This window comes from Castor canadensis, chromosome 3 (genome assembly GCF_047511655.1).
Source record: "Castor canadensis chromosome 3, mCasCan1.hap1v2, whole genome shotgun sequence".
Lineage (NCBI taxonomy): Eukaryota > Metazoa > Chordata > Mammalia > Rodentia > Castoridae > Castor > Castor canadensis.
Genome location: NC_133388.1, coordinates 33,830,891 through 33,858,809, shown reverse-complemented (window position 1 = coordinate 33,858,809; position 27,919 = coordinate 33,830,891). Strand labels below are relative to the sequence as shown.

The 27,919-nt window shown below is 46.7% G+C and overlaps 1 protein-coding gene across 5 annotated transcripts; it reads left to right on the top strand.

The window, feature by feature from the left end:
* The first annotated feature begins 701 nt into the window (after positions 1–701).
* Dcaf4 (DDB1 and CUL4 associated factor 4) lies at positions 702–27,919 on the top strand. 5 transcript variants are annotated; one of them, XM_020164800.2, is made up of 14 exons: positions 702–833; positions 7,154–7,250; positions 9,594–9,694; positions 10,107–10,264; positions 10,922–11,004; positions 12,370–12,472; positions 14,747–14,890; positions 15,732–15,781; positions 18,927–19,006; positions 20,005–20,103; positions 20,225–20,322; positions 21,490–21,663; positions 21,998–22,112; positions 23,616–27,919. In XM_020164800.2, the coding sequence occupies exons 2-14, from the start codon at positions 7,162–7,164 to the stop codon at positions 23,807–23,809; spliced, it is 1,488 nt and encodes a 495-aa protein (XP_020020389.1). In that variant the 5' UTR covers positions 702–833; positions 7,154–7,161; the 3' UTR covers positions 23,810–27,919. The 5 variants fall into 5 exon arrangements, with proteins under 5 accessions (XP_020020389.1, XP_020020388.1, XP_073923718.1 ...); XM_020164799.2 differs by having other exon boundaries at positions 20,002–20,103; XM_074067617.1 differs by lacking the exon at positions 7,154–7,250 and having other exon boundaries at positions 782–833; positions 20,002–20,103.

The window sequence follows — 27,919 nt, the reverse complement described above, 5'->3', positions numbered from 1 at the left end:
GGGCACATGATAATGTCAGGCCTGGCCTGGCCTGGCCTATGGGAACCCAGGTTACCCCCGAAAATTGTCACTTCTGACCATGTGCCCATCAGCTTCCATTTTCCTTCTAGAGGGTCTCAGGGCTGTCAGCTGATGCTTGGAACAGACACAGCACAGAAGTACTGGTTATATGAACAAACATGGAGCTGGAGAGGACATGTGAACAGTAGATCGACTTACAATAGAAGAAATCAAGACACAGAGAAGGGAAGGACTCGCCCTAGATAACACAGCAAGTAGGAAACAAGCAGACCTAGATCAGAGGTCAGCTAATTCCGATTTAGGGCATGGTCTTCTGCATCTTGGAGTCACACAGATATAGGGTCAGCAGCAACGAAACAGCTAAAGTCACACTTATTCCTTTTTCTCTCCCTCATCTCAAGACTTCCTTTGCCTTCCCTCCTTCCCCAAATCTCAACGTTAACTTAGGGCCTAGGTAGCAGCCCCAAGCGACGAGATTTTCTCCGCGCAGAAAGAACATCTGTACTACTCGGAGAGAGGCTGCCCTACCGTCCAGCCCCGCCCCCAAGCGCGCCGGGGCCCAGATTTACCAGGCCTAGGCGGAGCCAAAGCCTAAGCCCGCCTTCCCCGTTACGTGTATTGACCGCGACAGACAGAAGATGTGTCCAATGAGAAGTCAGGACCGGCCACCGTACCCAATCGGTTGCAGCAACACAAAATAGGCGCACCTAATTGGCTGACGTGACACCTCCGGTCTTCCGGGTCCTTGCACGCCTCGCTGTACTCCTGCGAAGCTGGGCCATTACGGGAGCAGAGAGAGGACGCTCTAACCGGTAAGCGTGTGCTTAGTGGGATGCCGGTTGGCGACGGTCAGAGGGCTGGTGCTTTCCCCCTGCAGAGGTCCGGGTAGGGTCGGGTCCGGGAAAGGGGGCGGGGAGGTGCGAGCACGTGGACCGCAGGGTTCAGAGGGCGTGGGTGGGACGCTGGGCCCGCAGGTAGGGGAGCGCGGCGTTTGTGGGCATGCGGGGCTTGTCCGGCCGGGTCTGATCCTCAGCAATAGTAAACGCCGGGGGAGGGCACCTCGAGTGTCGCCGCACAGCGTCTGAACAGAAGGAGCATTTTTCTAAGCCCTGTTACTGAAGGCCTCAACCACCATTCCCCTGTTAAAACTCGTATTTGGGGCAACAACAGCCTTATCGTATCTTTATCTGACGCAGAAACGGGCAAAGTGAGGTGGTCGCTTGCCCAAGGTAGTGCACGAGCTAGTTCGTGGTCTAGTAAGCCGCGGTGTTGGACCACCTTTCTGAGTTCACTTCCATACTGGGTTGTACATTAGCGAGAAAGCCAGCCTTTCCATAGTAGTTCTTGAGAGTCCATGGGCCCTCGTGGTCTCCCTGGTGACTTCAGAAACCACTACATTCCCTCCACCTTGGAGGTGTCCAGACACCGAGAGCTGAAGGAACAGCATCCTAAAGAAAGCAAAATTCTGTGGTCCCAAAGGCTGGATTTGTTTTTTGGTTGGTTTTTTTTTTTGGTGGCACTGAGGTTTGAATTCAGGGCCTGCGGCTTGCTAGGTAGGTGCTTCTACCGCTTGAGCCACTCTGCCAACCCTTTTTTGTGGTGCGTTTTTTCGAGATAGGGTCTCACGAACTATTTTCCAGCGGCTTGCTTAGAACCTCAGTCCTCCTGATCTCTGCCACCTTAGAAGCTAGGATTATACACGAGCCACTGTTTTAAAGTGCACAGTTCAGTGGAGCTTTTAGTGTATTTGCAAGGTTGTGAAACCATCATTACTACACAATTCCCGAAGGTTTTTATCACTGCCCCAAAACCTCGTGGCCAAGGGGCCCTGAACTATTGGGCTCCCACTCAGGCCACCAGCCATGAGCTGGGCAAGGCACTGAAGCTCAGCCTGGAAAAAGGCAACAGTCCTCAGTGCCAACCGACAGGACCCCCTGAAGCACTTGTGCTCCCTCTCCCAGATCCGGAGTCCTTGGGCCCAGACTGCCAAACATGCACAAAAGCAGACAGCCAGCTGCCAGCAACTCAGTGAAGCACCCACACAGCCCCCGTTCACTTAGCCTTTTTTCAGGGTTTAACCATGGAGATATTGAGGCCAGGCCTGGAAGGGTCCTGGAGGAGCAGAAGGGCCAAATGTGCAGGACCTGAAACCAGAGTTTTGGATCCAAGGCCCAAACTCCTCTATGATTCCATATGTCACATCCACCCCCTAAATGCCAAATGAAGAAAGGAGATTTATTACATGACCTGGAACATGCTATGGGAAGAGACAGAGTAAGCACTCAGCCCATCTTGGGCCATCTTCAGGGTACAGCCATGAGATAACAGGTTTAAATAGACAAAGACTTAGGGGCAGGGGGCAGGGAACTGTTTAACTGTTCTAGTCACAGGTGTGTTCTGGTTGACTATTATCTCAGTCCTTATTCTGGGAGAGGCTTCAGAGTTATCTGAATTCATTGTCAATGGGCAGGTGGTTATCCTGAGAAAGGTCTACTTTTGGGAGTAGTTTCTGTCACTTGTCATGAAGATTGTTATCTGTTTTTCCTGCAATTCAAGGTGATTGTGAAGTGACTGCACAGAAAATGGCTTAGAGCAATGACAGATATAAAATGGAGGACAGATGCCATGCTTTTCTCTTGCTAGTAGTTAATTCATGAGCCCAAGAAGATGTCAGCGTTTTTTAGGAGAAGCGGTTTGAGTACCTCTTATAGACCCACGAAAAGAAGGGAGTTGAACCTTTGAAGGGCCTTAGAAGCATTGTAAAGATGAAACAGGATGACTTCCCAGCAATACAGCAGCAAGGGCTAGAGAAGCTAAGCAGTGACTTGGGTTAGAAAGGACACAGGGGCTGGCTGTAACTCCAGCTACTCTGGAGGCTGAGGTAGGAGAATCCCGTGAGCCCAGGAATTCAGGACCAGCCTGGGCAACATTGCACGACCCTGTCTTCAGAAAGAAAAGCCAGGTGCCAGTGGCTCACGCACGTAATCTTAGCTACTCAGGAGGCAGAAATCAGGACGATCCAGGTTCAAAGCCAGCCTGGGCAAATAGTTCTCAAGGCCTTATCTTTTTCCAAGATTATGGATTTCAAGCAGGGTGTGGTGGTGCACACCTGTAGTTCCAGCACTCAGGAGGTTGAGGCAGGATTGCAAGTTTAGGGCTAGTCTGGGCTGCCTAATGAGACCTTGTCTCAAAAAAAAAAAAAAAGTTCAAAGTATTTGGTGTTGATTAATGTTGATTAATGTACTTGGTCATGCTATAGTAAGTAAATACAAAAACTAAAAGAACTTCTGGGCGCTGGTGGCTCATGCCTGTAATCCAAGCCACTTAGGCGGCAGAGATCAGGAGGGTCAAGGTTTGAAGCCAGGCCACGCAAATGGTTTTCAAGGCCCTATCTCAAAAACACCCAACACAAAAAAGGGCTCGAGGAGTGGCTCAAGTGGTAGAGCGCCTGCAAACCCCAGTACCACAAATCAAGAAACTAAAAGATCTAGTAATTCCAATTAACTTTTTATGTTAATACTAGAAAAAGATACTATGTGGTTCTTATTTTTTTGGTGGTTTGCTGTGGAGTTTGGACTCAGCTTCGAAATTGCTAGGCAGGCACTCTATCACTTAAGCCATATCTCCAGGCTTGTCATTCCGGTTTGGTTTGGTTTGGTTTTTTGGTGGGATTGGATTTGAACTCAGAGCTTCATGCTTGCAAAGCAGGCCCTTTACCGCTTTAGCCACACGTCCAGTCCTGTAGTTCTGATTAAATATAAGTTCTGTTTCATGAAACAAACTTTACTTTTTTTTTCTTTACTTTTATTGAAATACAAAGTTTCATATTTGATCTTTCAACAAGAACATAACCAGAATAAGAAATATATCAGGCCGGGAGTTGGTGGCACACACCTGTAATCCTAACTACTCAGGGGGCAGAGATCAGGTGAATCGAGGTTTGAAGCCGGCCCGAACAAATAGTTCTCTTTTTTTTTTTCCCTTTTTTCAGTACTGGGGTTTGAGCTCAGGACCTAAACCTTGAGCCGCTCTACCAACCCTTTTTTGATATGGGCTTTTTTGAGGTAGGGTCTCCTGAACTATTTGCCAGGGCTGGCTTTGAACCACCATCCTCCTGATCTCTGCCTCCTGAGTAGCTCGGATTGCAGGTATGAGCCACTGGTGCTTGGCAAGGCAGATGGTCTTACTGCTTGAGCTACTCCACCAGCCCAGCCCATTTGATTTTAATGCCTGTGCCCTGTGGAAGCTTCAGAGCCTTTAATCAGCAAATGGTCAGTGAGCGCTTCCCACCTACAACAGGGTTTCTCAACCTTGTACCATTGGGATCGGGTAGTTCTGTACTGCAGGAAGTTGTCCTGAGCAATGTAGAACTTTTTCCTGGCTTTTGCAGTATGACACACAAAACGTCTCCAGACATTGCTAAATGTCCCCTGGTGGACAAAGCTGCCCTTAGTTTACAAACTGTGATTTGTGCTGGATTTCATATTACTGTCAGGTGATAGTCTCTGTAATTTTCCATTGAATTCTCACTATTTGGCTTTGGAACCACACTTGTCTCAGTCTGTGTCACCCGGTACTGATGACTTTCAGATGTGTATCTTCAGCCTTGGTTCCCCTCCAGATTTCCAGCTGTCTGCATCTTGCAGTTGGTTCAAAATCAGACTGCCTCTCTCCACGCCTCAGGCTGCTTCTTATCCTTTGTCCTCGGTCTCCTAGCTCATCCTGGGCTTTCCCATGAAGTTCACTTGCTAAATCTTTCGAAGTTCAGGCTTCTTCCTTTCTTCCCCAATGCCACCTCCCTAGTTTGAGTGAGAATTCATCTCACCTGGCTTGCTGCAGCAGCCTTTAACTCTACCTGTAAGGTGCCCTTTCTGAGCAGGTGCAATCATCCAACTCCCCTGACACCTGGAGTCCTTACAGTCCGACCCTGCCTGCCTCTCCAGCCTCTTCCTACAGTTCCTTGTACTTAGGCTTAGATGGTACCAACCTACCTGCAGGCTCCTCAGCCCATCACCTTGCCCGGCACCTCATTCCTTAGACTGCAGTTCAACTCTCTTTCTTCTTCTGGCCTGTCCACACAGGGCATTCGCTCCCTTCTTTCCCTGGCTTCTTTCCCTGGAGAGACCTGGGTCTTCACCATTGTCTCCCTCTGGTCTCCCACTTCCCCCAGTTTTGTTTTTTAATTCAGCAAACGATCTGCAGAGAGCCAACTAGGTCATAGGTGCTAGAAGTAGAATTAAGACGAACAAGACAGGATCTTTTGCTTGGCCATACAAGGCCTGGGAGTATGCTACAAATGAAGAGAGAGAGAAAAGAGGAGAGGCAAGGGAAGGGAGGAAAAAAAGGAAGAAGAAAGAATCTTTCCTTGAAGAATTCACATCACAGTAGCTGGCCATGGTGGTGCACACCTGTAAATCCAGCACCAGGGAAGCTGAGGCAGGAGGATCTAAAGATGGAAAGTTCGAGGCCAACCTGGGCTGCATAGTGAGGCCATGTCCCAAAAAACTTAAAAGCACAACACATCACATCTAGTGTGAGATGAGAGTATAAGTAAAGTTTAATACAGAGAGAGAGAAGCAAGTGTGAGTCCTAACATGGATATTAAAAGTGAATTGTGCTTGCATTTTGGGAAAACACACTCCTTACCCTTAAACAGGTTTTTTTTTTGGTCAGTACTGAGGTTTGAACTCAGGGCCTACACCTTCAACCACTCCACCAGCCCTTTTTTGTGATTTTTTTTCAAGATAGGATAGGGTTTTGCAAACTATTTGCCTGGGCTGGCTTCGAACTGCTATCCTCCTGATCTCTGCCACCTGAGTAGCTAGGATTGTAGGCATGAGCCACCGGCACCCAACAAATGATCTTTTTTTTTTTTTTTTCCCCCACAGGGGTAGGGAACAACAATACTGGGGCTTGAACTCAGGGCTTCATGCTTGCTAGGGAGGCACTCTACCACTTGAACCACTCCATCAGTCCTCAGACTTCTTAAAAGTACTGAAAAGATACTGTTTTCACCCTAGCCTTCAAAACCTTTACTGTATTTAGAAGGTTTCTGTTTGGCTCTTTTTTTCTTTTTTTTTTTGGTGGAACTGGGGTTTGAACTCAGGTTTTCCAACTGCAAAGCAGAAGTCTACTGCTTGAGCCACACCTCCAGTCCCTTTTGTTCTGATTACTTTGCAGTACTAGGGTTTGAACTCAGGGTCTCACACTTCCTAGGCAAGGTGCTCTACCACTTAAGCCATTCTGTCAGCTGCTTTGGTTATTTTGGAGATGGGATCTTATGAACCATTTGCTCAGGCTAGCTTCAAACCACGATTCATCCCAATCTCAGCCTCTTAAGTAGCTAAGATTACAAGGGTGAGCTGCTGGTGCACAACTTTTTGCTGTTTTGAGAGAGGGTCGTGCTCTGTAGTCCAGGCTCTGGCTTCCAACTCAAGTTGTGACCTTCCTGCCTCCATCTCCTGCATTCTGGCTGTTTGGTTTTTTAAAATGACTTTGAAGCAAGGTGTTGTGACACAAATCTATAGTCCCAGCTACTTGGGAGGCTGAGGTGGGTGGGTCTCTTGGACCTAGGAATTAGAGGCCAGCCTGGGCCACATAGTGAGATCACACCTCAAAAAACAAAAAAAGAATAATAATAAAAAAATAGCTTCTGCTTTGTTTTGCTAATGATGTCAGTTGACATCAGCTCCCTCACTTTGCTCAGGGCTTGAACCTGTGCCTGTGTGTGTTGGTGGTTTGGAATGTTTTCGCTGGTCAAGATCTGTACTACCAGCTCTTTGTTATCTATTCTGTCCTTCCAGAGGAGATAATGGTGTAGGAGGGCCTGGCTCCTGATGGGTGAGCCGAAGTCTCTAACTCATCAGTGCATGTGTTCTTCGCTGTATTCCTACATCAGTACATAATTTTAAAAAGCTACAATCATTTATGTAAAGTCTGTGCACTGGTGAGATGTTAGTCTTTTTATGAAATCAGTAATAATAATCTTAGGTGAGTATGGCCTACTTTTCTTAACACTTCATATGTGTTTGGGGTGGCCCCTTTGGTGGTGACCATTCTGAGAGTGAAGGACCTGCCAAGGACCTGTGGGCAAGAACACATAGTATATGTGAGGTTCTGTTTTCTTTTGTAGGATCAAAAATGAATAGAAGCAATTGGCAGAGTAGGAGAAGACGAAGAAGAAACCTCCAGCAGAACCCTTGGTTTGAACACTGCAATTCTAGCGAGAGGCAAGTGTGCCTGGACTGGGGAGCTGGCTCTGGCCAGAGACGGTTGGCATTATCAGCTCGGCATGTCTCACACACTCGTGTGCTGTGTTACGTGCTGTGTCCTCACGATGAGTCTGAGGTGGGGCATGAGGAGACAGCTGCCGCCAGCAGCCCACTGCTCTGTGAGTGGTGGAGTATGGCCACACTGTTTTCTTTTCAGAGTGGCTATGGCTTCTGGCCAGAGTATCAGCCGTAAGGCTGCAGGTAGATGTTACCTGACACAACTGGAGACCTGTGTCTCAGAATGGCAAAGAACATATTTGAAAACCATATTCAGCCTAAGTCCTAAAAGGGCTTGATGGCACAGGCCTGTAATCCCAGCACTCAAGAGGCCAAGGCAGGAAGATCATGAGTTTGAGGCCAGTCTGGACTACAGGTGAAACCCTGTCTTAAAAAATCAAAACCATAGACTGGCAGAGTGGCTCAAACAGGAAGAGCACATTCTAGCAAGTATAGGCCCTGAATTCAAACCCCAGTGCCACAAAAAAAAAAAAAAAGTATATGTGTAGTTTATGCATGTAAATGTAATATATAACATTTATATATGTATAAATCTTTACATATAAAATACTCTAAACATACACAAAATTATAAAGAATATTAAACACATGTACCCAATACCTGCTTTAGAAAATAAAACCTTCTAGACCGTATTTAGCTGAAGTCCCCAGTGTAAACATTTTCCACGTTTTGATTATTTTCCTTCATGAAGCAAGTACAAACAGTTCTGTCTCAGAACAAGGTACGCCCTTCGCCACCTGACTCCAGGAGAGGATCCCCAGGCCTCCTGGCCATGCAGAGTCTTCCCACAGCCCTCGGTTTCCCATGCTCCCTCTTCATCAAGGGGACATGTCTACCAAACTCAAATTCTTCCGCACTTCAGACATGCTTTTAAAGAAGGTATTCTTTGTTTGTTTGGTGGTACTGGGGTTTGAACTCTGGGCATCATGCTTGCTAGGCAAGTGCTCTACAACTTGGGCTATTCTGCCAGCCCCACACCTGCTTTTAAAGTGGACAAATTTCTAGTTATAGCTTCATAAGATAACAAATATCAAGATGATACTTTAGATTAAATTAACCCAGAGGGTAACAAAAGCCTATAAAGGTTGTAGAAAGAACAAGGGTTTTAGACCTAAGAGATCTGCTTTCCTGTGTGCAAATACTTCATCCCTCTGAGCCACTGTTTGTTGTATAAAAGAGGAGGGAACATGTGTAAAACCCTTAATAGGCTGCCTGGCCCTGTGTAGACCCTCAGCACATGGTAGGTCTCACTGGGTGTAAATCCTAGGCTTGACCCATATTATAGAAAGAACAGGACTGTACCCAGTGTTTGTATGTCTTAAATGAGAACCAGGATACTTTCCGGGCCCCAGCCCTTCTGCAGGAACATAACATGAAACAAAATGTGATCTGTGCAAGAGTCCCAGCACAGCTTTGGCAGCCTGCTTGGAAACCTGCTGGTCACAGCCACCTTCTGGGCTCCATGTGAAGAGAATGGAGAGGGAGTGCTTGGATTAGAAACATGGACATTTGTCCTGACATTTAATCCTTCTTCCACCTGCTGATCACAGATGAACTGCTTCAGGAAGTGTGAGCCAGAAAAGGGGAGTAAATAGTTTTCCCCGAAGCTGTGTATAGCACTGGTATGCACTGGAAGAAAGAATGTGCTCTCATTCTCAGCCTAGTTTGTATTCCTAGTGTATTTAAGGGGTGGAGGTAGAGCTCTTGATTTTAAAGTAATTTTATCAGAATTCTAAAATAATACCTTACTTTGTCACTGTATCCTTCACCCTACAGTTGCCACAGAAACTGCTTGTGGCTTTACAAATCCAGTGTTGTAGCCACGGCTCTCTCCCATATTGCTGAGCAAGTTACCTCTGTTCCCTGAACCCCAGTTTCTCCATTTGTAAGGTTGGCTAGCCAGGTAAAATTTAAACTATTTAAAATTGGCTGCTACTGAACCCAATAAAGAATAAAATTCATTGGCCTTGTATCTGCTGTTGAACTGACAAATGAGCCCAGCCAGGGAAAATCTTATTGGCAAAGATTTCTGTTTTTCTTTTTATCTGGAAAAAGTCCCAAAGACCTCATAAAATGCTCCAGTGAGAAGATAAGTAAAAGGAATTACTGTGATATGGCCCTCATTTTGGTGTGTTAGTCGTAGGGGGTCAGTACTTAAGTAACCAGAAAGGTTAAGGTGAGGCTGCAGACCTGCTGGAAATAGGAACCCTCCTCCCCTCCACAGTCATAATGATTGGTAACACAAGCCCTTCTGTGCAAGTCACCACAAGTATGTGTCAACAGGTACACCATGGAGGTACCACAGAGCCTGCAGGATTCTGGCCATGGCAATGATGAGTCCCCATCAACCTCATCCAAAGGGACTGGGGATTCTTCTGTACCAGGTAAGGCAGTCTGCTGGGAAGAGGTCCTGGCTCTAACCCTGGGAGGACAAAACTTCATCCTGCCCCAACATCTGATAGTGTCTGTTCTGGATGGCCTTCCTCTTCAGCCAGGGCTCACATATGTCTCTTCACTTGCATGGAAGTCACCAGCCCATTCCTGACTGGGATGGAATGCTAAGAGCAAACTGAAACACAGAAGGAAGTCTTGGGTGTCAAGAATGATGATCCTGGGGCAGGTGGTCTCCCCTGGGACAGAATCCAGTCCAGGATGGTGACTGACCGTGCCAGCCCATTCTCAGTCTTCAGAAAAGACAGCAGCTGCAAGCAATGATGGACAGCCTACTGAGCTCCTTAGTAGGTGGGTCAGTTGACAATTTTAGGTTGGTGAGATTTTAAATTTTTTTATTTAAAGATCTACCAGGGTTTTACTTTGACCCTGAGAAGAACCGCTACTTCCGCTTGCTCCCTGGACATAACAACTGCAACCCCCTCACAAGGGAGGGCATCCGGTACAAGGAGATGGAGAGCAGGAGACTGCAGCTTCTGGAGGAAGAGGACAAGCAGAAGAAGGTGGGCCATATGCCGCCAACTACTGCCAGCCTCTACCTGCTGTTGAAAGCAGGGAACGAGTAGGCATCCTGTGACACGCACTGCATAGGGGCCCAGATTTTCCCTCACAGGGAAATAATGAGGAGAAAAAGAGCAGGCAAAAACCTCCTGTTCCTTTTCACTGCGGTTCTAACATGTCGTCCTTCCCCAGGGTGATCTTGCGAAGCAGCGTAGTAGAATTGTAGTAACTGTTTTAAGTAGAAAGTTAGGGTGCTGGTTTGCTGGTCACTGGGAGTCTTCCAGGCAGGTTTAGGTGCTGGGATATCTTGTTGATTTGGGGGCACCAGAAGGGAAAATCCAGGTCTCGGGCCCACCCTGGGTGGATGGAGAATATGACACAGATCCAAGTGTTCAGTCTTGCTCTGCAGTAGCCAGCATGGCAGCTTCATCTCCCCAGGTGCACATTGACAGGGGTTTGGACAGAGGTGTGGCGCAGCTTCCCATCCTGCCAAGGAGAGGAGACTTGCAAGGGACACCATCAGACTTTCATGCACATAGTTTCTGCCCAGTTAGCACTGTTTTCTTCATTGAGTCCTGTGGAACTAAAACATCTCTGTTACCCTATAACACAAATAAATCTTCATTGAATCTCTGGTTTTGTTTTGTTTTTTAACTTAGAAAATAGCCAGAACGGGATTTAACGCATCTTCCTTCTTGCGAAAAAGCCAGCTGGGTTTTCTCAATGTCACCAGTTATTGCCGGTAAGAATGCCTCATTGTTGTTTTCCTTGTGAATGTTCTTTTATTGTTCCTTGTTTCTGTGGTCCAAGACTCTAGAGAGATCCTGTGCTGTTCTGTGAGGAGTCTTCCAAGTTGAAGGCTCCAGTCTGCCTTCTGACCCTTAAACTTACCCCTGAGAAACTGGTTCTTTGTAGATTCAGGGAGAGAGACACTCGCAGGAGGCTAGTGGGAGAGTAGTGAGGATTTAAGCAGAAATTACTCAAGGTGTTTACTCTGTGATCCTCATGGCAGCTTCGTTCCTTCAAGATTTCTGCCTCCTCTTTCCCTTCTGATGTGTTGTCACCAGAAATAGGACACTAAATGTACATGTGTGCACTAAATGTCATCAAAATATTTCTAATGTTTGAGGGTCAGGCATCGTGGCCCACACCTGTGATCCCAGCTACTTGGGAGGCAAAGGTAGGAGGTCAAGGCTCAAGGCTGGTCCAGACAAAAGCATGAGACCATGTCGGAAGGAGCAAATTAAAGCAAAAGGGTCTGGGAGCATGGCTCAAGTAGTCAAGCACTTGCCTAGCAAGTATGAGGCCCTTTCAGACCCAAGTACCACCAAAAAAAAAAAAAACTTGTGATGTTTGATAGAATTCTAACTGAAACTAGTGAGATGGGTTGACAGTTGCCTCCCGTTTCCTGAAGAAGAGACTGAGTTCCAGAGTGGAATGATTTGCTCCAGGTGAAGAATCTATTTGAGCTTCTGAGCATCTAACCCCTGCATTCTGCTGCCTCCCACATGCATGCAAGGTGGCTAACTGGAACACAGTCCTCTCACCTTTCAGTATGGCCAGCCATGCAAGGGGTATCCATCCTGAGAGAGAAAGAAGGAAAGATCTCATCAGAAAGATTGCTATTTGTAGTGGAGAGGTGGCCATGCCTCAAAGGGGGAGGGGCAGTATGTCAGTGGCTGCACACCTGGCTCTGCCCTTTAGTCCGTCTGTCTGTCATGCTCATTCTCTTCATCACAAAAGAAACAGTTATAGAAATAAAGCCCTCTGGTTCTGACTTCCTTTGGTTCTGGGAAGGGCTACACAGGTCTTTGTTTTAGTTTTCCTCAGCCTTCTGAGATTATTGGGGATCTTCCTCAGCTCCTCTCCTGGGAAGAAATATGGAGATGGGGATGGGAAAAGGCAGAAGCCCTTTTTTGTTATTGTTTTTGTGAGATGGGTCCTTGCTGTGTTGCCTAGGCTGGCCTTGAACTCCTGAGCTCAAGTGATCCTCCCAAGCAGCTGGGACTACAGGTGTGTGCCACTGCTCCCAGCTTCCCCTAGTTGTCTTTATAGGTGTCCAGATACGGTGTCCATGCCCTCCCTGTACCTCTGTTTCCTTCTGTAGTTTAGCCCACGAGCTTCGCATGAGCTGCATGGAGAGGAAAAAGGTCCAGATTGAGAGCTCAGATCCCTCTGCTTTGGCAAGTGACCGTTTTAACCTCATTCTGGTGAGTGAGAAGGAGATATCCGTGAATGCCACCTCCTGGATGCTTCGAAATGAGGTCTTGCAAACTGCCTGGAGCTGACTTTGAACTGCAATCCTCCTCATATCTGCTTCTTGAGTAGTTAGGATTACAAGCATGAGCCACTGGCGCCTGGCTCCCTGGATGGCTCTTGGCTTAATGTTGGCAGTCATAAAGCCTGGCTGTGTATAAGCTGATGGCTGTGAAAGCAGGAAGTGTCCTCTTGCTTGTTTTTTGAGACAAGGTCTGGCTATGTAACCCAGACTCCCTTCAAACTCGAAGTCCTCTTCCTTTGGCTCCTGAGTAGTGGGATTGCAGGTGTACACCACTGCACCAGCTTTTGGTTTGATGATTTTAACCAACCTACTGGTATCCATGAGGAAGTGCAGAGATGGTGGGGCAGGCTGTGCTGTGACCATGTCTTACTCTACCCCCTCCAGCCCTGTCATTTGACATAGACCCTGGGTCTGGCCACACATTGACTAAGAGCCATTACAAAACAACTCCTCCCTGGCTGTGTTGTGTAAGGTACACAGTGGACCAGGAGCTTCTAACTCCTAAGCTGGGGCAGGGTTTGGAGGCTAAACCTGAACTCCAGGGTGCAGTTGCAGAGTATGACTTCTTGCTCACTGACCCTCACCATAGTGTGTGGGGGGAGGGGGGAGAGGCTGTAAGCTCCTCTGCTGCTACTTAGACCTGGGCTGGAAGCCCTGGCCAACTGCTAGAGCCCAGGGGTCAGGGAAATGTTGGCAGAGAGTTAAAGGGTCCCCTGCAAACGAAGGAGCCTCACTTTCATACGCCTTGTGAGAGTGAGGCCTAGCAAGCTCTGTCCTTCTTGGAGGCCTAGGGAAAACCTGAGGGGGTGAGAGGAGGACACAGAAGAAAGTGGTCTGCTGACAGGACTGGAGACCAAAGCTACAGATTGAGCTCTGAGGTTGATGGAGTCCTCTTGCCCCAGAGGACCTCCACAGCACAGCCCTTCCATGAAAGGGGTATTGGGAACAGGCCCAGATTCTCTGCTGTGTGTGCCTAGGGCTATAATTCGATCTGAATCAGAAGAATACTTTCTTGCGGTAGGCTCCCTTCCAGCGCCCCTTCCCTGGGTGGACTAGGTACGGATGGTGAAGGTCACTGGTATGCAGTCTGGTAGTTCACACACGCCGATAAGCACCCAAACCTCCCAGTTCATGCCATTAACACAGCTGTGGTAGGCCTTCCATATCATCACACAACCTCGTAAGGTGACTGTTTTTCAGATTGGACTCTGGTCGCTGGTAATGATTTGTCCAGGAACTTAACATTTCTTCCCAAGCAAACTTCAGAGTTGATGTGATTTCTCTAACATCCAAACCCTAGTGTAGGCATGTGGGTTGGGTATGTGTGCATAGTAATATAAATAGTTTTTTTTTTTTGTGGGGAGAACTAGGGTTTGAACTCAGGTCCTACAACTTGAGCCTCTTCACTAGTCCTTTTTTTGTGATTGTTTTTTTTTTCGAGATAGGGTCTTGCGAACTGTTGGCTCAGCTGACTTTGAACCATGATCCGTCTGATCTCTGCCTCCTGAGTAGCTAGGATTGCAGGCATGAGCCACTGGTGCCTGGCCTTTGTTTTGTTTTTGAGACAAGTTCTCACTATGTGGTCCATGCTGGCCTCAAACTCGCAATCCTCCTGCCTCAGACTCTTGAGTCCTGGGATTACAGGTACTGTGTTGTGTTAAAATCTTAAAACTAGCCTATGGCTAACGTATACTTACTGTTGCACTTTTTATTCAGTGCGTGTTTGTCCTTTTATCTTTTAATCCCCCCTCCCCCCAACACACACACACAAGCTACACACTCAGCCACTGCAGTGTTTTGTTTTGTTTTGTTCTTTTTCCTTGTTGGTAATCAGTGTAAGAGCACAGTTTTGTATTCTTTTTTTAACCCATTAGCAATTATAACTAGCATTTTCTATGTGTCTGTATGGTTTTCACAATGGCCACATAGTGTGTTCCTCTGGACCAGTGTTGGGATTCTTCCAAACCCAGCCTGCAGACCTCAGACTTCCTAGCCACGCCCTCTTGCTGCTGGCATCATGTCTTTTCCTGAAGTGGTACAACAGACACCTGTGAGCTTACTCAGAGATTGCTGCATCAAGCTGAGGAAAAAGGGCATGCCTACGCTGTCAGCTGGGGGAAATGCACAGAGTATGGGGACCAGGACAGATGGGCAGGTGGTCTTACACCTGGGTGGTCACTGGCAACCCACTTCTGTCTTCCAGGCGGATACCAATAGTGACCGGCTGTTCACAGTGAACGATGTCAAAATCGGAGGCTCTAAGTATGGCATCATCAACCTGCAAGGCCTAAAGACCCCCACATTCAAAGTGCGCATGCATGAAAACCTGTACTTCACCAACCGGAAGGTATATTGTTCAGCCTTAGAGCCCACTTTGCCTTTGGGTCAGGGTCCCTGCAGTAGTCGGCCAAATTCAGAGAGGAGGGAAGAACTTTGTGAAGAAGGCAGGGCACAAGACCTGATTTTTCAAAGGGACAAGTGGATTGTTAGCTCCTAGAACCTCCAGGGGAAGAGGAAGGCCCCAGGAACTTCTTGTGTTGGAAGATGGTCAGGGCAGGTTCTAGACATCCTGCTTTCACTGGTTGTAAGGTTGTTCACTCCAGGAGGATCAAGAGTTGACCTACAAGGGCAGAGTTCCTAGGATGTAAGCCTGAGTGACTGTGGCCTGGATGGAGGAGTCCTTCCTTGTGCATCAGGATGATGCACAGCCTGTGAGCAATACTTAGGTTTAAATAAGTATAAGATGCTTGCTGTCCAGGAGTGACCTTTAAATTGCAGTGGGATGATGCTGCATCTGTAAGAAACTGTGACTTTCTGTTCAGTTGAGATATAACCATGGGTTGAAAATGGCTTCTGGGTAAAAGGAAGATACGGGACACCTTTGGAGTCATGTTTGTCCCATGTTTTTGTGGATAGAAAATTCAGCCCCAGCCCAGAGGGTATACCAATAGGAGGGCTGAGGCCTGGGGTTTACTTCCTTCCTGTCTTCCTTAGAGTCGAAAGTAGCCAGGCAGGGGCTCCCCACCTTCAGAATGCTTGTTCCAGCCCATTTTAAGTGGTGTGAGACCCAAAGAAGGAAGTCACATGCCTGTGTCCCTACAAGTAGTTCCATGAGAAAGCATTTTACCATTGCTCCTGAATTGACAGTCTACTCAATCTTTCCATCTTGCTGTGTGCTTCCTCGCCAGGTAAACTCTATGTGCTGGGCCTCCCTGAATCATTTGGATTCCCACATTCTGTATCCTTTGGTGGGTGAAGAGGTTTGAAAATTTTATTTACTTATATTGATTTTTGTGATACTGGCTTTTGAACTTGGAGCCTTGCATCGCTAGGCAAGCACTTTACTAGTTGAGCCCCCAGCCCAAGTGAAGAGGTTTGCTGGGCAGTCATGCCCTGATGTGAGCCCGTTTGCACCCATGTCTCAGTCCGTAGAAGAAAACTGCCTGGGCAAACAGCAAGGGTTCCCGTGGAAGCGATTGGGATCTAGTGATGACTGTTTTTAGGGATGATGTCGATGTCCCTGTGTGCCGGATACTGTTCTGGGACTTCAGGTGTAAATGGTGTAGGTTGGAACAGAATCCAGGTAGTCTGGCTCCAGAGTACTTTGGCAGAGGGATAAAAAAGTAGAAAGGAACAGCACAGCCTTAGGAAGGAACCCGCAGTTCTCCTGAGGTGAAGGAGGAAAGCAGTGGTTTCTAGGGGACAGGGGTTCTTCCATGGGACGCTGAAGGCAGGGGCAGATGACAGATAAGGGGGTTCCCTTGGCATTGGACATGGGTCTGTGGGCCCTAGGATCAAGGTGCCTTTTTTCTTTTTTTTTTTGGTGGGACTGGGGTTTGACCTCAGGACTTTGTGCTTACAAAGCAGGTGCTCTACTCTACCACTTGACCCACACCTCCAGTCCATTTTGCTCTAGTTATTTTTTAAGATGCAGGCCTTGTGAACCATTTGCCTGGTCTAGCCTCAAACCATGATCCTCCCGATTTCAGTCTCTCAAGTAGTTAGGATTATAGGTGTGAGCTACCACTGAGGTACCTTCTTTAGAGCACACTAGTATCGCCTTCCCAGAGAGCTGTCAAGATTTTTTTGCTAGGAACATGGTAGCATGCTGTCATGGTGCCTGAGCCTTCCTCTGGGAGCTCTTGATGGTACATAGGATTTGTCTGACCAAAGCCACATGTCTGTGACACTTGTCCTCAGTTCATTCCCATAATAAATGAGTTCTTGAATATCTGTGCTGTCATTGCTATTAATATCTACTGCATGAATTGTATGTGATTATCGTTAGTTGACCTTTGCATGTCAAATGGAAAAACTCTGCTTGCTGGCAGAGTTTTGGCTTCCATTGATCTTCAGCGAATGAAAGCTGAATCAGAATCTTTTGAGTGTTTAGTTTGGTTTCTTTTAGACCAGTCTCACTATTAGCCCAGGTTGACCTCAAACTCATGAAAAGAAAAAAACTCACAGTCTTTTGACTTGGTGGTACTGGGATTTCAACTTGGGGCCTTGTGCTTGCTTACTAGGCAGGTGTTCTATCACTTGAGCCACTCCCCCAGGCCTTTTTTGCTTTATTTCTCAGGTAGGATCTATTTACCCAGACTAGCCTTGAACCCTGATCCTCCTACCTAAGGCCTTCTGAGTAACTGGGATTACATTACAGGCATAGGCCACTGCAGACAGTTATTGGTTGAGATTGGGCCTCAAGAATTCCCTCCTGCTAGATTCTTCCCATTCTCAGCCCCTCAGTTAGCTAGGATCACAGGTGTGAGCCATTGGTGCCCCATGCTCATTTCTGATTAAAAAGAGGTGTAGCATTTTCTCATGTTCTCTGTGGGCCAAGGTAACTGGGTTTAAAGAGTGGGGCTTCCAGCATGAGCAGTGGCTTACCAGCTGCTGGCCATTCCAGGTCATCTTCAGGCTTTTTGTGCCTCTTGCCAAAGTTCATAGAACTTTCTCTTTTTTATTAGGGAAAAAAAATTATTTTTTTAGTTTGTTCAAAAAATTTGTTTTATTTTACTTATTTTTTTTATTATTGTGACAGAACTTTCTTCCTTTTTTAAATGAAAATGGCACTTTGTTCAGACCTTGCATTCTGCATTTTTATTCCCAAGAGTGGTGGGTGGTTGGCCTGGGCTTTCTCCACTTACTGTGTTTTCGTTAATCTGTGGAGTAAACCTATAGTACTGACCCTCTAAATACTACATGGTGAAACCTGGGTGTCAGCCACAGTTACTAAAAGTGCCCATTGGTAAGGACTTCCTCCCATATCCTCACCCTTCAAACCCAGAAGCAAAAGGTTTATTTGGGAAGGAGTTGACCAGGTGCAGTGTCCTCATGGTTCAGCAGCCTCTCTGTACTGGAGCTATTTAGCATGGAGCTTACTTACCACCAAAGGCCATGTCACACATTCAGAGGTTGAGATGTTAACCTGGTTGCTTTGCAGGTGATCGTGCTTACAGTTATTCTGTGCTCATCAACCAGAGTCTGTTGGGCATGTACAATCCTTTTGCTAGGTGCTAGAGATGACAGTTTAACAGCTAATCAGTCCCTGAAGGCAGCTGGATGCAACAGGGACACATGGATTGCTCACATGTGTACCCACATGGGAAGGAGGAACAGGAGCTCCCAACCAAAGGGTTAGTTGAGAGGGGTTAGCCTGCTTGACATCACATAATGCATCTGACCAGGTAGGGCCTTCCAAGACTGAATTATCTGAGCTGTAAGATACTCCTGGAGGATTAGAATTTTTGAAGGCTCCTTTGGTAGCAGTGTGGGTCATAGACTGGCAAGGGTGAGACCTCAGGCCTGAAGGAGAAGGCATGAGCCTAAAAGGCTTAGGTTCTAGCCAGAGAATCTGGTAACGGGAGAAGAAGCCAGGGTAGAACTCCAAGAGTGAAAAGGTGGAGGCCAAGGAGTGTGCAGTTAGAAATGGGCCACTGGAACATTATGTATGATGGCATCAACATATGCCATCATACATTATGTATATATGCCTGGGAGACAATGGCAATTGGAAAGTTGGAGCCAGATGTTCTGTGTGGTACCTCTTACAGATGTTTTGAAAGTGGTACTTTTTATCATGTGTGGAAGTATTACAACATGACTTAGAAGAACTTGTACCTCTTTGAGAACAGCAGTTCTCTCCGGGTTGGGGAGAAGGAGAAGTGGTCTAGAGAGGGACTACAGTGAACTTTTAACTGTGTCTGTGTTTGTTTCCTTTAAGGAAGTCTAAAGTTAATTGTGGATGATGTAAATGTGTTAGTTCAGGAGGGTGGATATTATTCTGTCCTACTTTGGATGTTTTTCAATTTTTTGAAGAGTACTGATGACCATTCTTCTAGAGGAGAGCCTTGTACCTGACTGTCCTTAACAGCTTTTTCCAGGCTGTGTCTCATGGGACTTGCAGAGACGCCAGGCTGTGCCACTCTGCTCCCAGCATCGCTGTTCATCAGTAGTCAACCAGGTACAGGCTCCTTTCTCTTTGAAGGGAGCTTTGAAGGCATCTCTGCTGTGCTTCCTAGCTGTGGGAGGAAGGAAGGCTTTGAGAGGAGGGCTGGATGAGCCAGGTTAGAGCATAGGATGGGGACACCCTGCAGCCCTGGGGGAGGAGTCCTAGGCCTGTCACAGGATCAGTAGTAGGCACTCCTGTTTTTTAGTGTTTCCTGCTTTTTAATCTCTTTTGGGTTACTTTGCAGCCAGAGCATAGTTAAAGTGTATAGCCAGTGCGAGGCATCATAACATTGGTTTGGGCTTCCTGTACTGATCATTCAGGAGATACCTATTAAGCACCATTGTATGGCAGGCGCCAGGGATGCTTACATTCTCTCTGGCTAAAGGTAGTTTGACTATTCTTTCTTGGCAACATTCTGTCTCTTAGAGAATTAGGATCAGTGAGACAGGTCAGCTCTGAGCTCAGGCAGAGACCTGGCACGAAGCCCAGCACTGCTTTTTCTCCACTTGAGCAGATCACCCAACCTCTGGGAAGTGAAGGCGGTGCCTACCCCATTAGGTGCAGGCAGAATTACACAGGCCTATTGCCTAGCATTTCACCACTTTGTAGATGAGGAAACTGAGCCAAAGACAGAATCAGTTCTACCTTATTAAACTAACTGTTATTTTTTTGGTGGTACAAGGTTTGAGCCTCATGTTTGCTAGGCAGGTGCTCTATTACTTGAGCCACTCCACCAGCCCTTTTTTGTGTTGGGTATTTTTGAGATAGGGCTTCAAGAGCTATTTGTCCGGGCTGGCTTCAAACTATGAGCCTCCTGATCTCTGCCTCCTGAGTAGCTAGGATTATAGGCGTGAGCCACTGGCATCCCGTTATACCTCCCAAAGGCTATCAATATATGACTTTGAGGGGCACATCTAATCCAGGGTAGCCCCTCTGCACAGCTTCTCCCAGTGGCTTCCAAGGCTCAGTGGTCAGTGGCCTGGCAGCATACTTTCTGTTTCCCTCAGCAGGTACAGACCGGCCTGGCATGCTCTGTAGTTTCCGGATCCCTGGTGCCTGGTCCTGTGCCTGGTCCCTGAATATCCAATCAAATAACTGCTTCAGTACCGGTAAGCCATGGCTGCCTCCCCTAGGGCCCAGAATGGAGCCCTTCAAGTAGAGACCATCCCACAGTCTCTTTCTACAGACTGATGGTGACCCTTGTCTCACCAACCCATGTTTCCTTACCAGGTTTGTCTCGGCGGGTCCTTTTGACCAATGTGGTGACAGGACACCGGCAGTCGTATGGGACCAACAGTGACGTCTTGGCCCAGCAGTTTGCTGTCATGGTTGGTTGGATTGGGAAGGGCAGAAGAGGAAGTTGACTTAGAGTGCAAAGTTTGCTGGAGGGAAATAGGATTCCCCTTTGCAGCACCTAGTCCTCCTTCCTTTGCAGGGGAGAAAAGAGTGTTGGAAAGGATTGATGGGTTGCTTTAACCACCTTCCTCTTTAAATGACTTGTTAGCAGTTCTTGAGGATTTGGATTAGCCAGTGGGATGAATCATTTTTAAAATGTGTAAGTTAGGCTAGAGATGTAACTCAGTGGTAGGGTGCTTGCCTAGCATTTCATCCCCATCACCACAAAAAGTAAAATGTGTAAATTAAGCACTTACTGGCTTCATATATAACTTTCAAGTTGTACATTTTATACATTTAAAAATGGAAATTCCCCAGGAGAAGGTGGCTCCTGTAATCCTAGCTACTTGGGAGGCTGAGATCAAGAGGATCAAAGTTCGAGGCCAGCCCCGACAAATAATTTACAAGACCCCATCAGACCCTGTTTCCAAAATAACCAGAGCAACATGAACTGGAGGCATGGCTTAGGTGGTAGAGTGCCTGCTTTTCAAACACAAAGCCCTGAGTTCAAACCCCATTCCTACCCAAAAAAAAGCAAATTCTGGTCATTACTGTACATTACTGTATACCCTATAGAAAATGGAAGAGTCCACTGACCTGCTGTGGAACAGAGTTGACCACTCTGATGTTTATTTATTTATTTATTTATTTATTGCAATACTGGGGTTTGGACTCAGGGCCTACATCTTGAAGCACTCCACTTGCCCTTTTTTGTGATGGTTTTGTTCCCAGATAGGGTCTCATGAACTGTTTGCCCAGGCTAGATTTGAACTACGATCCTGATCTCTGCCTCCTGAGTAGCTAGGATTATTGTCATGGGTCCCCAGCACCCAGCTCCACTCTAAACTTTAGCCATCCCCTGTGATTAGGATCCTACACCTCCCCTGAACCTCTGCTTTCTCCTACTCCACACTTAATCATCCCAGCTCATCCCCAAACACCTTAGTGGAAACAGTGCCATCACTTGGATGCCTAAGGGGACACTGTGGCCACTCCAAGCACCTGCCAGCTCCCTATAAGGACACTGAGGGAGACTCATCTTCTGGAGGACACACCACCTGGGTACTGAGCAGTCCCTCCCTTCCTCCCTCCCTCCACAGACCCCTTTGCTGTTTAACGGTTGCCGTTCTGGGGAGATTTTTGCCATTGATCTTCGTTGTCCAAGTCAAGGCAAGGGCTGGAAGGCCACCAATCTGTTCCATGACTCAGCAGTGACCTCTGTGCAGATCCTCCAGGAAGAGCAGTACTTGATGGCATCAGACATGGCTGGAAAGGTAGGGAACACTGACGTCGTTAAGCCTCGGGAGTGTGGGACCCAGGCCCTGCCACACAGAGGGATTCCACAAAAGATCCTGTACTAAGATGCCAGGCAGACAAGTTGGAGACTAGGCAGGGAGCGCCTTCACTGCCCCTTAAGCTTAATGTGGCTGAGGCAGAGGGGAAAGGGTTTCTGGTTACTGATTTCGATGGACTAATGGCTTAGGAGTTGGAGGTGAAGATACAACCCGAAGAGGCTACTGAAGACTAGCTCACCCTGCCTGGCTTTATACCTCGTGTTCACCATGTGTCTATTGGACCCTCCCTAGTGACCCTTTGTGCTTCTCACAGATCAAGCTGTGGGACCTGAGGGCCACTAAGTGCATAAGGCAGTACGAAGGTCACGTGAACGAGTATGCCTACCTGCCCCTGCACGTGCACGAAGAAGAAGGAATTCTGGTGGCAGGTACACAGTGAACGGAGATTCCTTCCCCTAACATACTATCTCGTAGGCCCCAGAAACTTCAGCAGCAGAGGGAGAAGTTACTCAAAACCAGAATTGAATAATGGGGAGAGTAGAGGGGAACCGGGTGGATGTTAAGTAAGTGATGGTGTAAATAGCAGCTGGACAGCCCTGTGTCCCCACATCAGAGGGCAAGCATCACCTGGAAACAGTGAGGTACAGGATACAATGCTGGTGAATCTGGGCTAGGGGTACAAGTCCTCATCAAGTCATCTTTGTCCTAACTTGTCAGACTATTTGTGGGCCATAGTAAAATGTGGTAACGTACAGGTCAGTGTTTTTACATCTGAAACAGTAGGTCCTTGACCTTAACAAAGATATTCTCAGTCTTCATGAAGCCTCATGTTTGCTAATGTAGTTTCTACAGAAAGTACGATTCCCCGTGAAAGTTTTTGTGGTTAAAGAGTATTACTTTGTTGGAACTTTCTTAGACTTATTTACTGGTCTCATCAACACCAGGACCTATCTTCCTTTTTTTTTTTTTTTGGCAGTATTGGGGCTTGAACTCAGGGCTTTCACCTTGAGCCACTCCACCAAGCCTTATTTTTGTAAAGGGTTTTCAAGATAGGGTCTTGAGAACTATTTGCCCAGGCCAGCTTTGAACCGTGATCCTCCTGATTTCTGCCTCCTGAGTTGCTAGGATTATAGGCATGAGCCACTGGCGCCTGGCTCCTAGCTTCCTATTTTCCACCAGTTTTCATCTTAAAAGAGTGTGTGCTGGGTAGTAGAGAAGAGCTAAGCCTTCTTAAGAGGCAGGAGTGGGTGGTCCACTAGCTGCAAAGATGAACTGTGCATGTGGTAAGAATCACCAAGTGGTTGAATATGAAATAACATAAATGCTAAAGGCCCACCCTCATCCTGCTGGTCTCCAGGAGCAAGTATGTCTAGGCTGCCATAGTGTTCTGTGTCACATTGCTCAGAACTTGGGGCCCTGAAGACTTTAGCTGATCTTATGAACTTAAACCAGAAAAAGCTCAGGTCAGAGCTGTCATCTCTTTGTCACCAAGCTGTAATGAAGTTGAGAGGTCTCCCTAGTTAGTATTTCATAAAAAGGAAATGGGTTGCCCATCATAGACTTGGTAGTCTGGGTTCCCTCTCGAACAGCTCTTAACACCAAGAGATGCAGAAGACACCCCACCACCACCACCATGAGCCAGGACACCTGCAGATGCACCCGCAGTGACACACAGCCAACCAGTACATCTTGTTCCTTTGAATTCTTGCAACTAGTTGTGGTTCTAAAGCATGAAGATGACTCATGATTTTGATTTTTAAAAGTATACATTAGCAGTAGGAATACTTTCCACTAACAAAGGGTGCATTTTGGCTCACGTGAAAGCATGTGAAGCCCCTAGCAGTCCTGAGGAACCATGCCCCCAGACATCTTAAGTTTTCATTTGCATTCTCTGACTGGGACTGACTTGCTGTGTCTTACTTCTTTCTTAGTGGGCCAAGACTGCTACACAAGAATCTGGAGTCTCCACGATGCCCAGCTGCTCAGAACCATACCTTCCCCATACCCTGCCTCCAAGGCCGACATTCCCAGTGTGGCCTTCTCTTCTCGGCTTGGGGGCTTCCGGGGAGCCCCAGGGTTGCTCATGGCCGTCCGGCAGGACCTTTACTGTTTCTCCTACAGCTAATTCTTGAGGGGCCAGTGTAGAGGAGTGTGGTCACGGACAAAGACTGGCTTATTTCCATTTCTAAGGGGCATATGTAGATAGCTTCTTTCTGGCTGCTGGGTGCTAAGTTGCTGCAGTTGAACTGTAGGCTCAGAGAGCTTGAAAGTCCTTTTCATAAAAGGTACCTATTTCCTTTTCTTGTTGAATTCTTCAAAATAGTCTCCCCTCCTTTGTTAACAAAAAGACTTTTTTTCTAAGGCCTGGAGATTGGCCAAAACTAAAATAACCAAATCACAGCAACTGCTTTCACTGGGAAGACTCAGTGATGAGACTGGTGGGACAGCTTAAATGGTCAGTGCAGAGGACCCAAGGTGAGAAAAGCAGCTGGGGTAGGGAGGAAAAGGACGGTCCTGTCTTGAGTCTCTACAAAGTAATGATTTAGGGCTGGAGCTTGGAATCATTAAATTTGCCTTCTCAAACTTGGTAGCATAGATCTCTGGGATTCTTTTGTTAGCACATGTAGGCACTGGATCTTTTTAAATGCTAGTTTTTAAACATCCTTTAACATCCTTTTGAGGCACCTTCTAGAATGTAAGGGATAGCAGCTTGTTTCTGTTATGGTGACTTTAGAATGTCTGGTTTAAGGGCCCAGGGTCAAAGAAAATTACTTAGACGTTTTGTAATCTCAGTGTATGAGATGTTTATACAAAGTGTTAAAGGCCTGTCTTTCTACAATCAGTAAAGTAGAACCATGATGTGGCATGTTGCTTCTATTACTGATTAGAAGTTTTGATGCTTGGACCACAAACCAGCTACCTAAAGCCTCGATCAGATCTTGGATGAGGGAAAAGCAGCTAGAACCAGCTTTAATAAACGCCATACTGCAGAGCTTCCAGCTATTCCTTTAGAGTAGCTTGTTCCTACGCTGCTTATGTCTGCCCCAGGAGGCTAACCTCTGGACTCCTGAGAGCACCCTGACTTGACCCTAAGTGGCCAGGGTGGTTGCAGTCAATGGGACATACCAACAGGAAAGCTGAGGGTAAGGAGGTGAGATTGTTAGTCCCCTGGCTTCTGTCATGTTGGGCTGTGGTAGTTGTGACCAAAGGCCACAGCTTCTATTGGAACATAGCTGTCTCTGGGTTCAGTTACTGTTCTGTTTGTCCCTATCACCTTACTGTTGCTAGCGCCAGGATGCTCCACCAATTAAATGCTTCATTTACCCACTTGAATGTTCCATCTGTTTCCTGGCCAACTTACAGAGACATCTTACAGAGAGAACCAAATCCAAAAAATTGGTGAGAATAACAGATCAATTACCTAATAGTTGAGTTACAGGTTATAATACTTTAATGTGTCCCATTTTACAAAGAACTTTCCCTATCTTATTTGATCCTTGTAACAACTAATAAAGGAGGCAGGGCAGAAGTAATATAAATTAATTAATAAAATTACTGGCATCACTTTATAGATAAACTAGAATTTAGACGGGGAAGGAGGTGTGGCTCAGTGATAATGTGTTTAACAAGGTCCTGGTTCCATTAAATAAAAGCTGTTGTAATACCAAAAAGGGTGTTCTCTTCAGAGGCTATGATCTGAGCAAAGGCACACACAATCATAAAGGATGTCCCATAGCCCAGGGGCCACAATGCAGGTGACTTGACTGGGAAATGCATTTAAGTTGGGTTAGTTGTAGAGTCTTCAGGATACTGAGGAAGTAGTCAGGGCTGGGGCCAGAGCCTTAGAGAGCAATTCGGGCTAGACTAAAGGTGTCATCAGGATTTGAGGACAGCTGAAGACACCGCAGTGGGTGAACTTACTCATCCAGTGTCGGTCCACCAAGCCCAGAAGGACATACAGTTATCTACAAACAGTAAAATGTCTGTGACAGCTTAAGTACAAGAAAAAGGCACCAGGTGCCTAACAAAGGTAGAGCCCAGATTATGCAGTCCACTAACATCAATAAGTAAACAAGCTACTGTGTGGCATTGTTTTCTCTCCCTGAATGATGGTAGTCGCTATGACTGAAAGTGCAAATACAGTTGCAAAATTACCATTGCATCAGGTTTTTGTTTTCTGTAACAGTTGGAACTCAGTTCTTGCATTATAGGCTAAACCAATTTGCTTAACCTCTAAGCCAGTTACTGTTGGCATAGGGAAGTATTACTATCCCTTGCCTGAACCTGAGGCAAATGGAAAAGATTAGACAGACAGCTAAGCCCTTCCGATAATAGAAACCTTGTCTTTTTTACTTTCCTCTTAAAGGGAAAGGTATTGGACTTATCTGGAAATCCAAAAAAAATTCACAGCCTATGAGCGGGAAGGAAAGCTTCAAGGGAGCAGCTCCACAATGCTTTGAAGGCTCACCAGCCAGCCCTGAGTCTCCCTTGCCAGGCAGCTCTGCATCCAGCTGTAAAACATGCATGACTGTCTGTCTACCTTCCAGGCTGCTGGAGAACCATAGCATGTAAAGCTGCTAGCATAGTACAGGGCAGTGTAACAGGTAACTAAGCATTGGTTCTCCTCACTCTTCTAGTTCCCAAATAAGCCAACCAGCTGCATTAACCCCAAGGGGTGTGTGTGGCTCCTACTGAGGCCCATTGCTTAGGATACCACTTTGCTCTCATCCACAAGCTGAGCCCTCTAGTCATAGATCATGTTCAACTATCTTTTCCACCTATATAGGCTAGTGTTTTACACAGTTAAATGTTTAAAGACTTTATGGCAGGCCTGGTGGCATACACCTGTAATCCCAGCATTAGGGTGGCTGAATGGGTGTGGGGAGTGATAATGACTCCCATGTGCTACTTATTGTCTATGAGGACAGTAATTACTCCTGTGGGGAGGGACTGGGAGTTCCTGGAGTACAGGTATGTTAATCTAGATGTTAGTTTTGTGATGTTCCAGTTGGAGAAAAATTAGGCTGAAATGTAGACAGTTAAGTTTTTTTAGACTTCTGCTTTTCTGCTCCTTTTCGCTTCACGTTTAGTTAAGGCTGGGATTAGATCCTATGCCACTGGTACCTTCTCCACTGATCTGAACTGGATGAGAAAGAGAGTTCAGAAGATTCTTCTGTGTGATTCCTATGAAAAGAGACAGGACAGTAATGGGCTAGAAACATCCCTACCACATGGCTAGGCAGACTCATGTGCTAAGGGGTGCTCCAGCATGAATGGCAGGACAGTCAACTCATCTCTTCTTCCCAAACACTCCCCAACCTGTCCCACCCACCCAGGAAATGAGAGAAGGGTAGAAGGGAGAGAGCAGGAAAGAGAAAGATGAGGGAAAAGAAGACAGGGTGAGGAAGAGGGACAGCTACACCAGCCACTGCAGTGGCCACAGAAGTTGAGGAGATGATGGATGACACAAGAATTGGATAGATGAGATGGGAGGGGAAATGAGGGTTGTCCACATTAAAAGGCAGTAAGAACTGGAGGCGTAGATCAGTGGTAGAATGCTTGCCAGCATGTGTGAGTTCCTGGGTTCAATTCCCAGCACACATACACACATGAAGTATTTTCGGTGCCTTCATAGATCACTAGTAATGTTTTAAACTAGAAATAGCAAGTCAAGAGTAATGCCCAGTCTTATTATGAAGGGGATTCCCTGACAGACCCTGACATAGTGGCTATCAAAGGAAAACCCAGAGAACTTAAGTGGGTACACAGCTGCTGTCAAACTGCACAGCCCCAATCAGGCAGCCTGCTGTGGTAATCCCCAGCCGTCACTTAACCCCCATCCAGCCATAAGTGTAGGATGCCATGTGGAACCCTCTTGTCACTATAAAGAATTTGGAGATCATCAGTTATAACCTTTTTTACATAAAGGAGTACTTATGGCAATCACAAACCTTGCACTACTTGGCACGGCCTGGGGCATACTATCTACCTAAAAGTTGGGTGAAAACAGTCTGTTAGGAGCTTAAAACCCACTCAAAAGTCAGGCACAGTGGCATACAACTCTAGTCTCAGCACTTGGGAGGCTCAGTTGGGAGAATCACTTGAGTTCAAAACCAGTCTGAACAACATGAGCCCCTCCCCATCTGGAAAAAATACACACATAATGGTTTTGTGGAATTTATGCTTTTTCTAGAAAAAGGTTCCAGTCAGTAATAAACTTGTGTTTACAGATAAA

Bases quoted from the DNA above. Each gene is read 5' to 3' on its own strand.
- Dcaf4 (XM_020164799.2), top strand. From the start codon at position 7,162: ATGAATAGAAGCAATTGGCAGAGTAGGAGAAGACGAAGAAGAAACCTC. The intron at 14,891-15,731 runs GTATATTGTTCA...CTTCCTCGCCAG, and splicing joins TGTACTTCACCAACCGGAAG to GTAAACTCTATGTGCTGGGC. The intron at 22,113-23,615 runs GTACACAGTGAA...CTTCTTTCTTAG, and splicing joins AGAAGGAATTCTGGTGGCAG to TGGGCCAAGACTGCTACACA.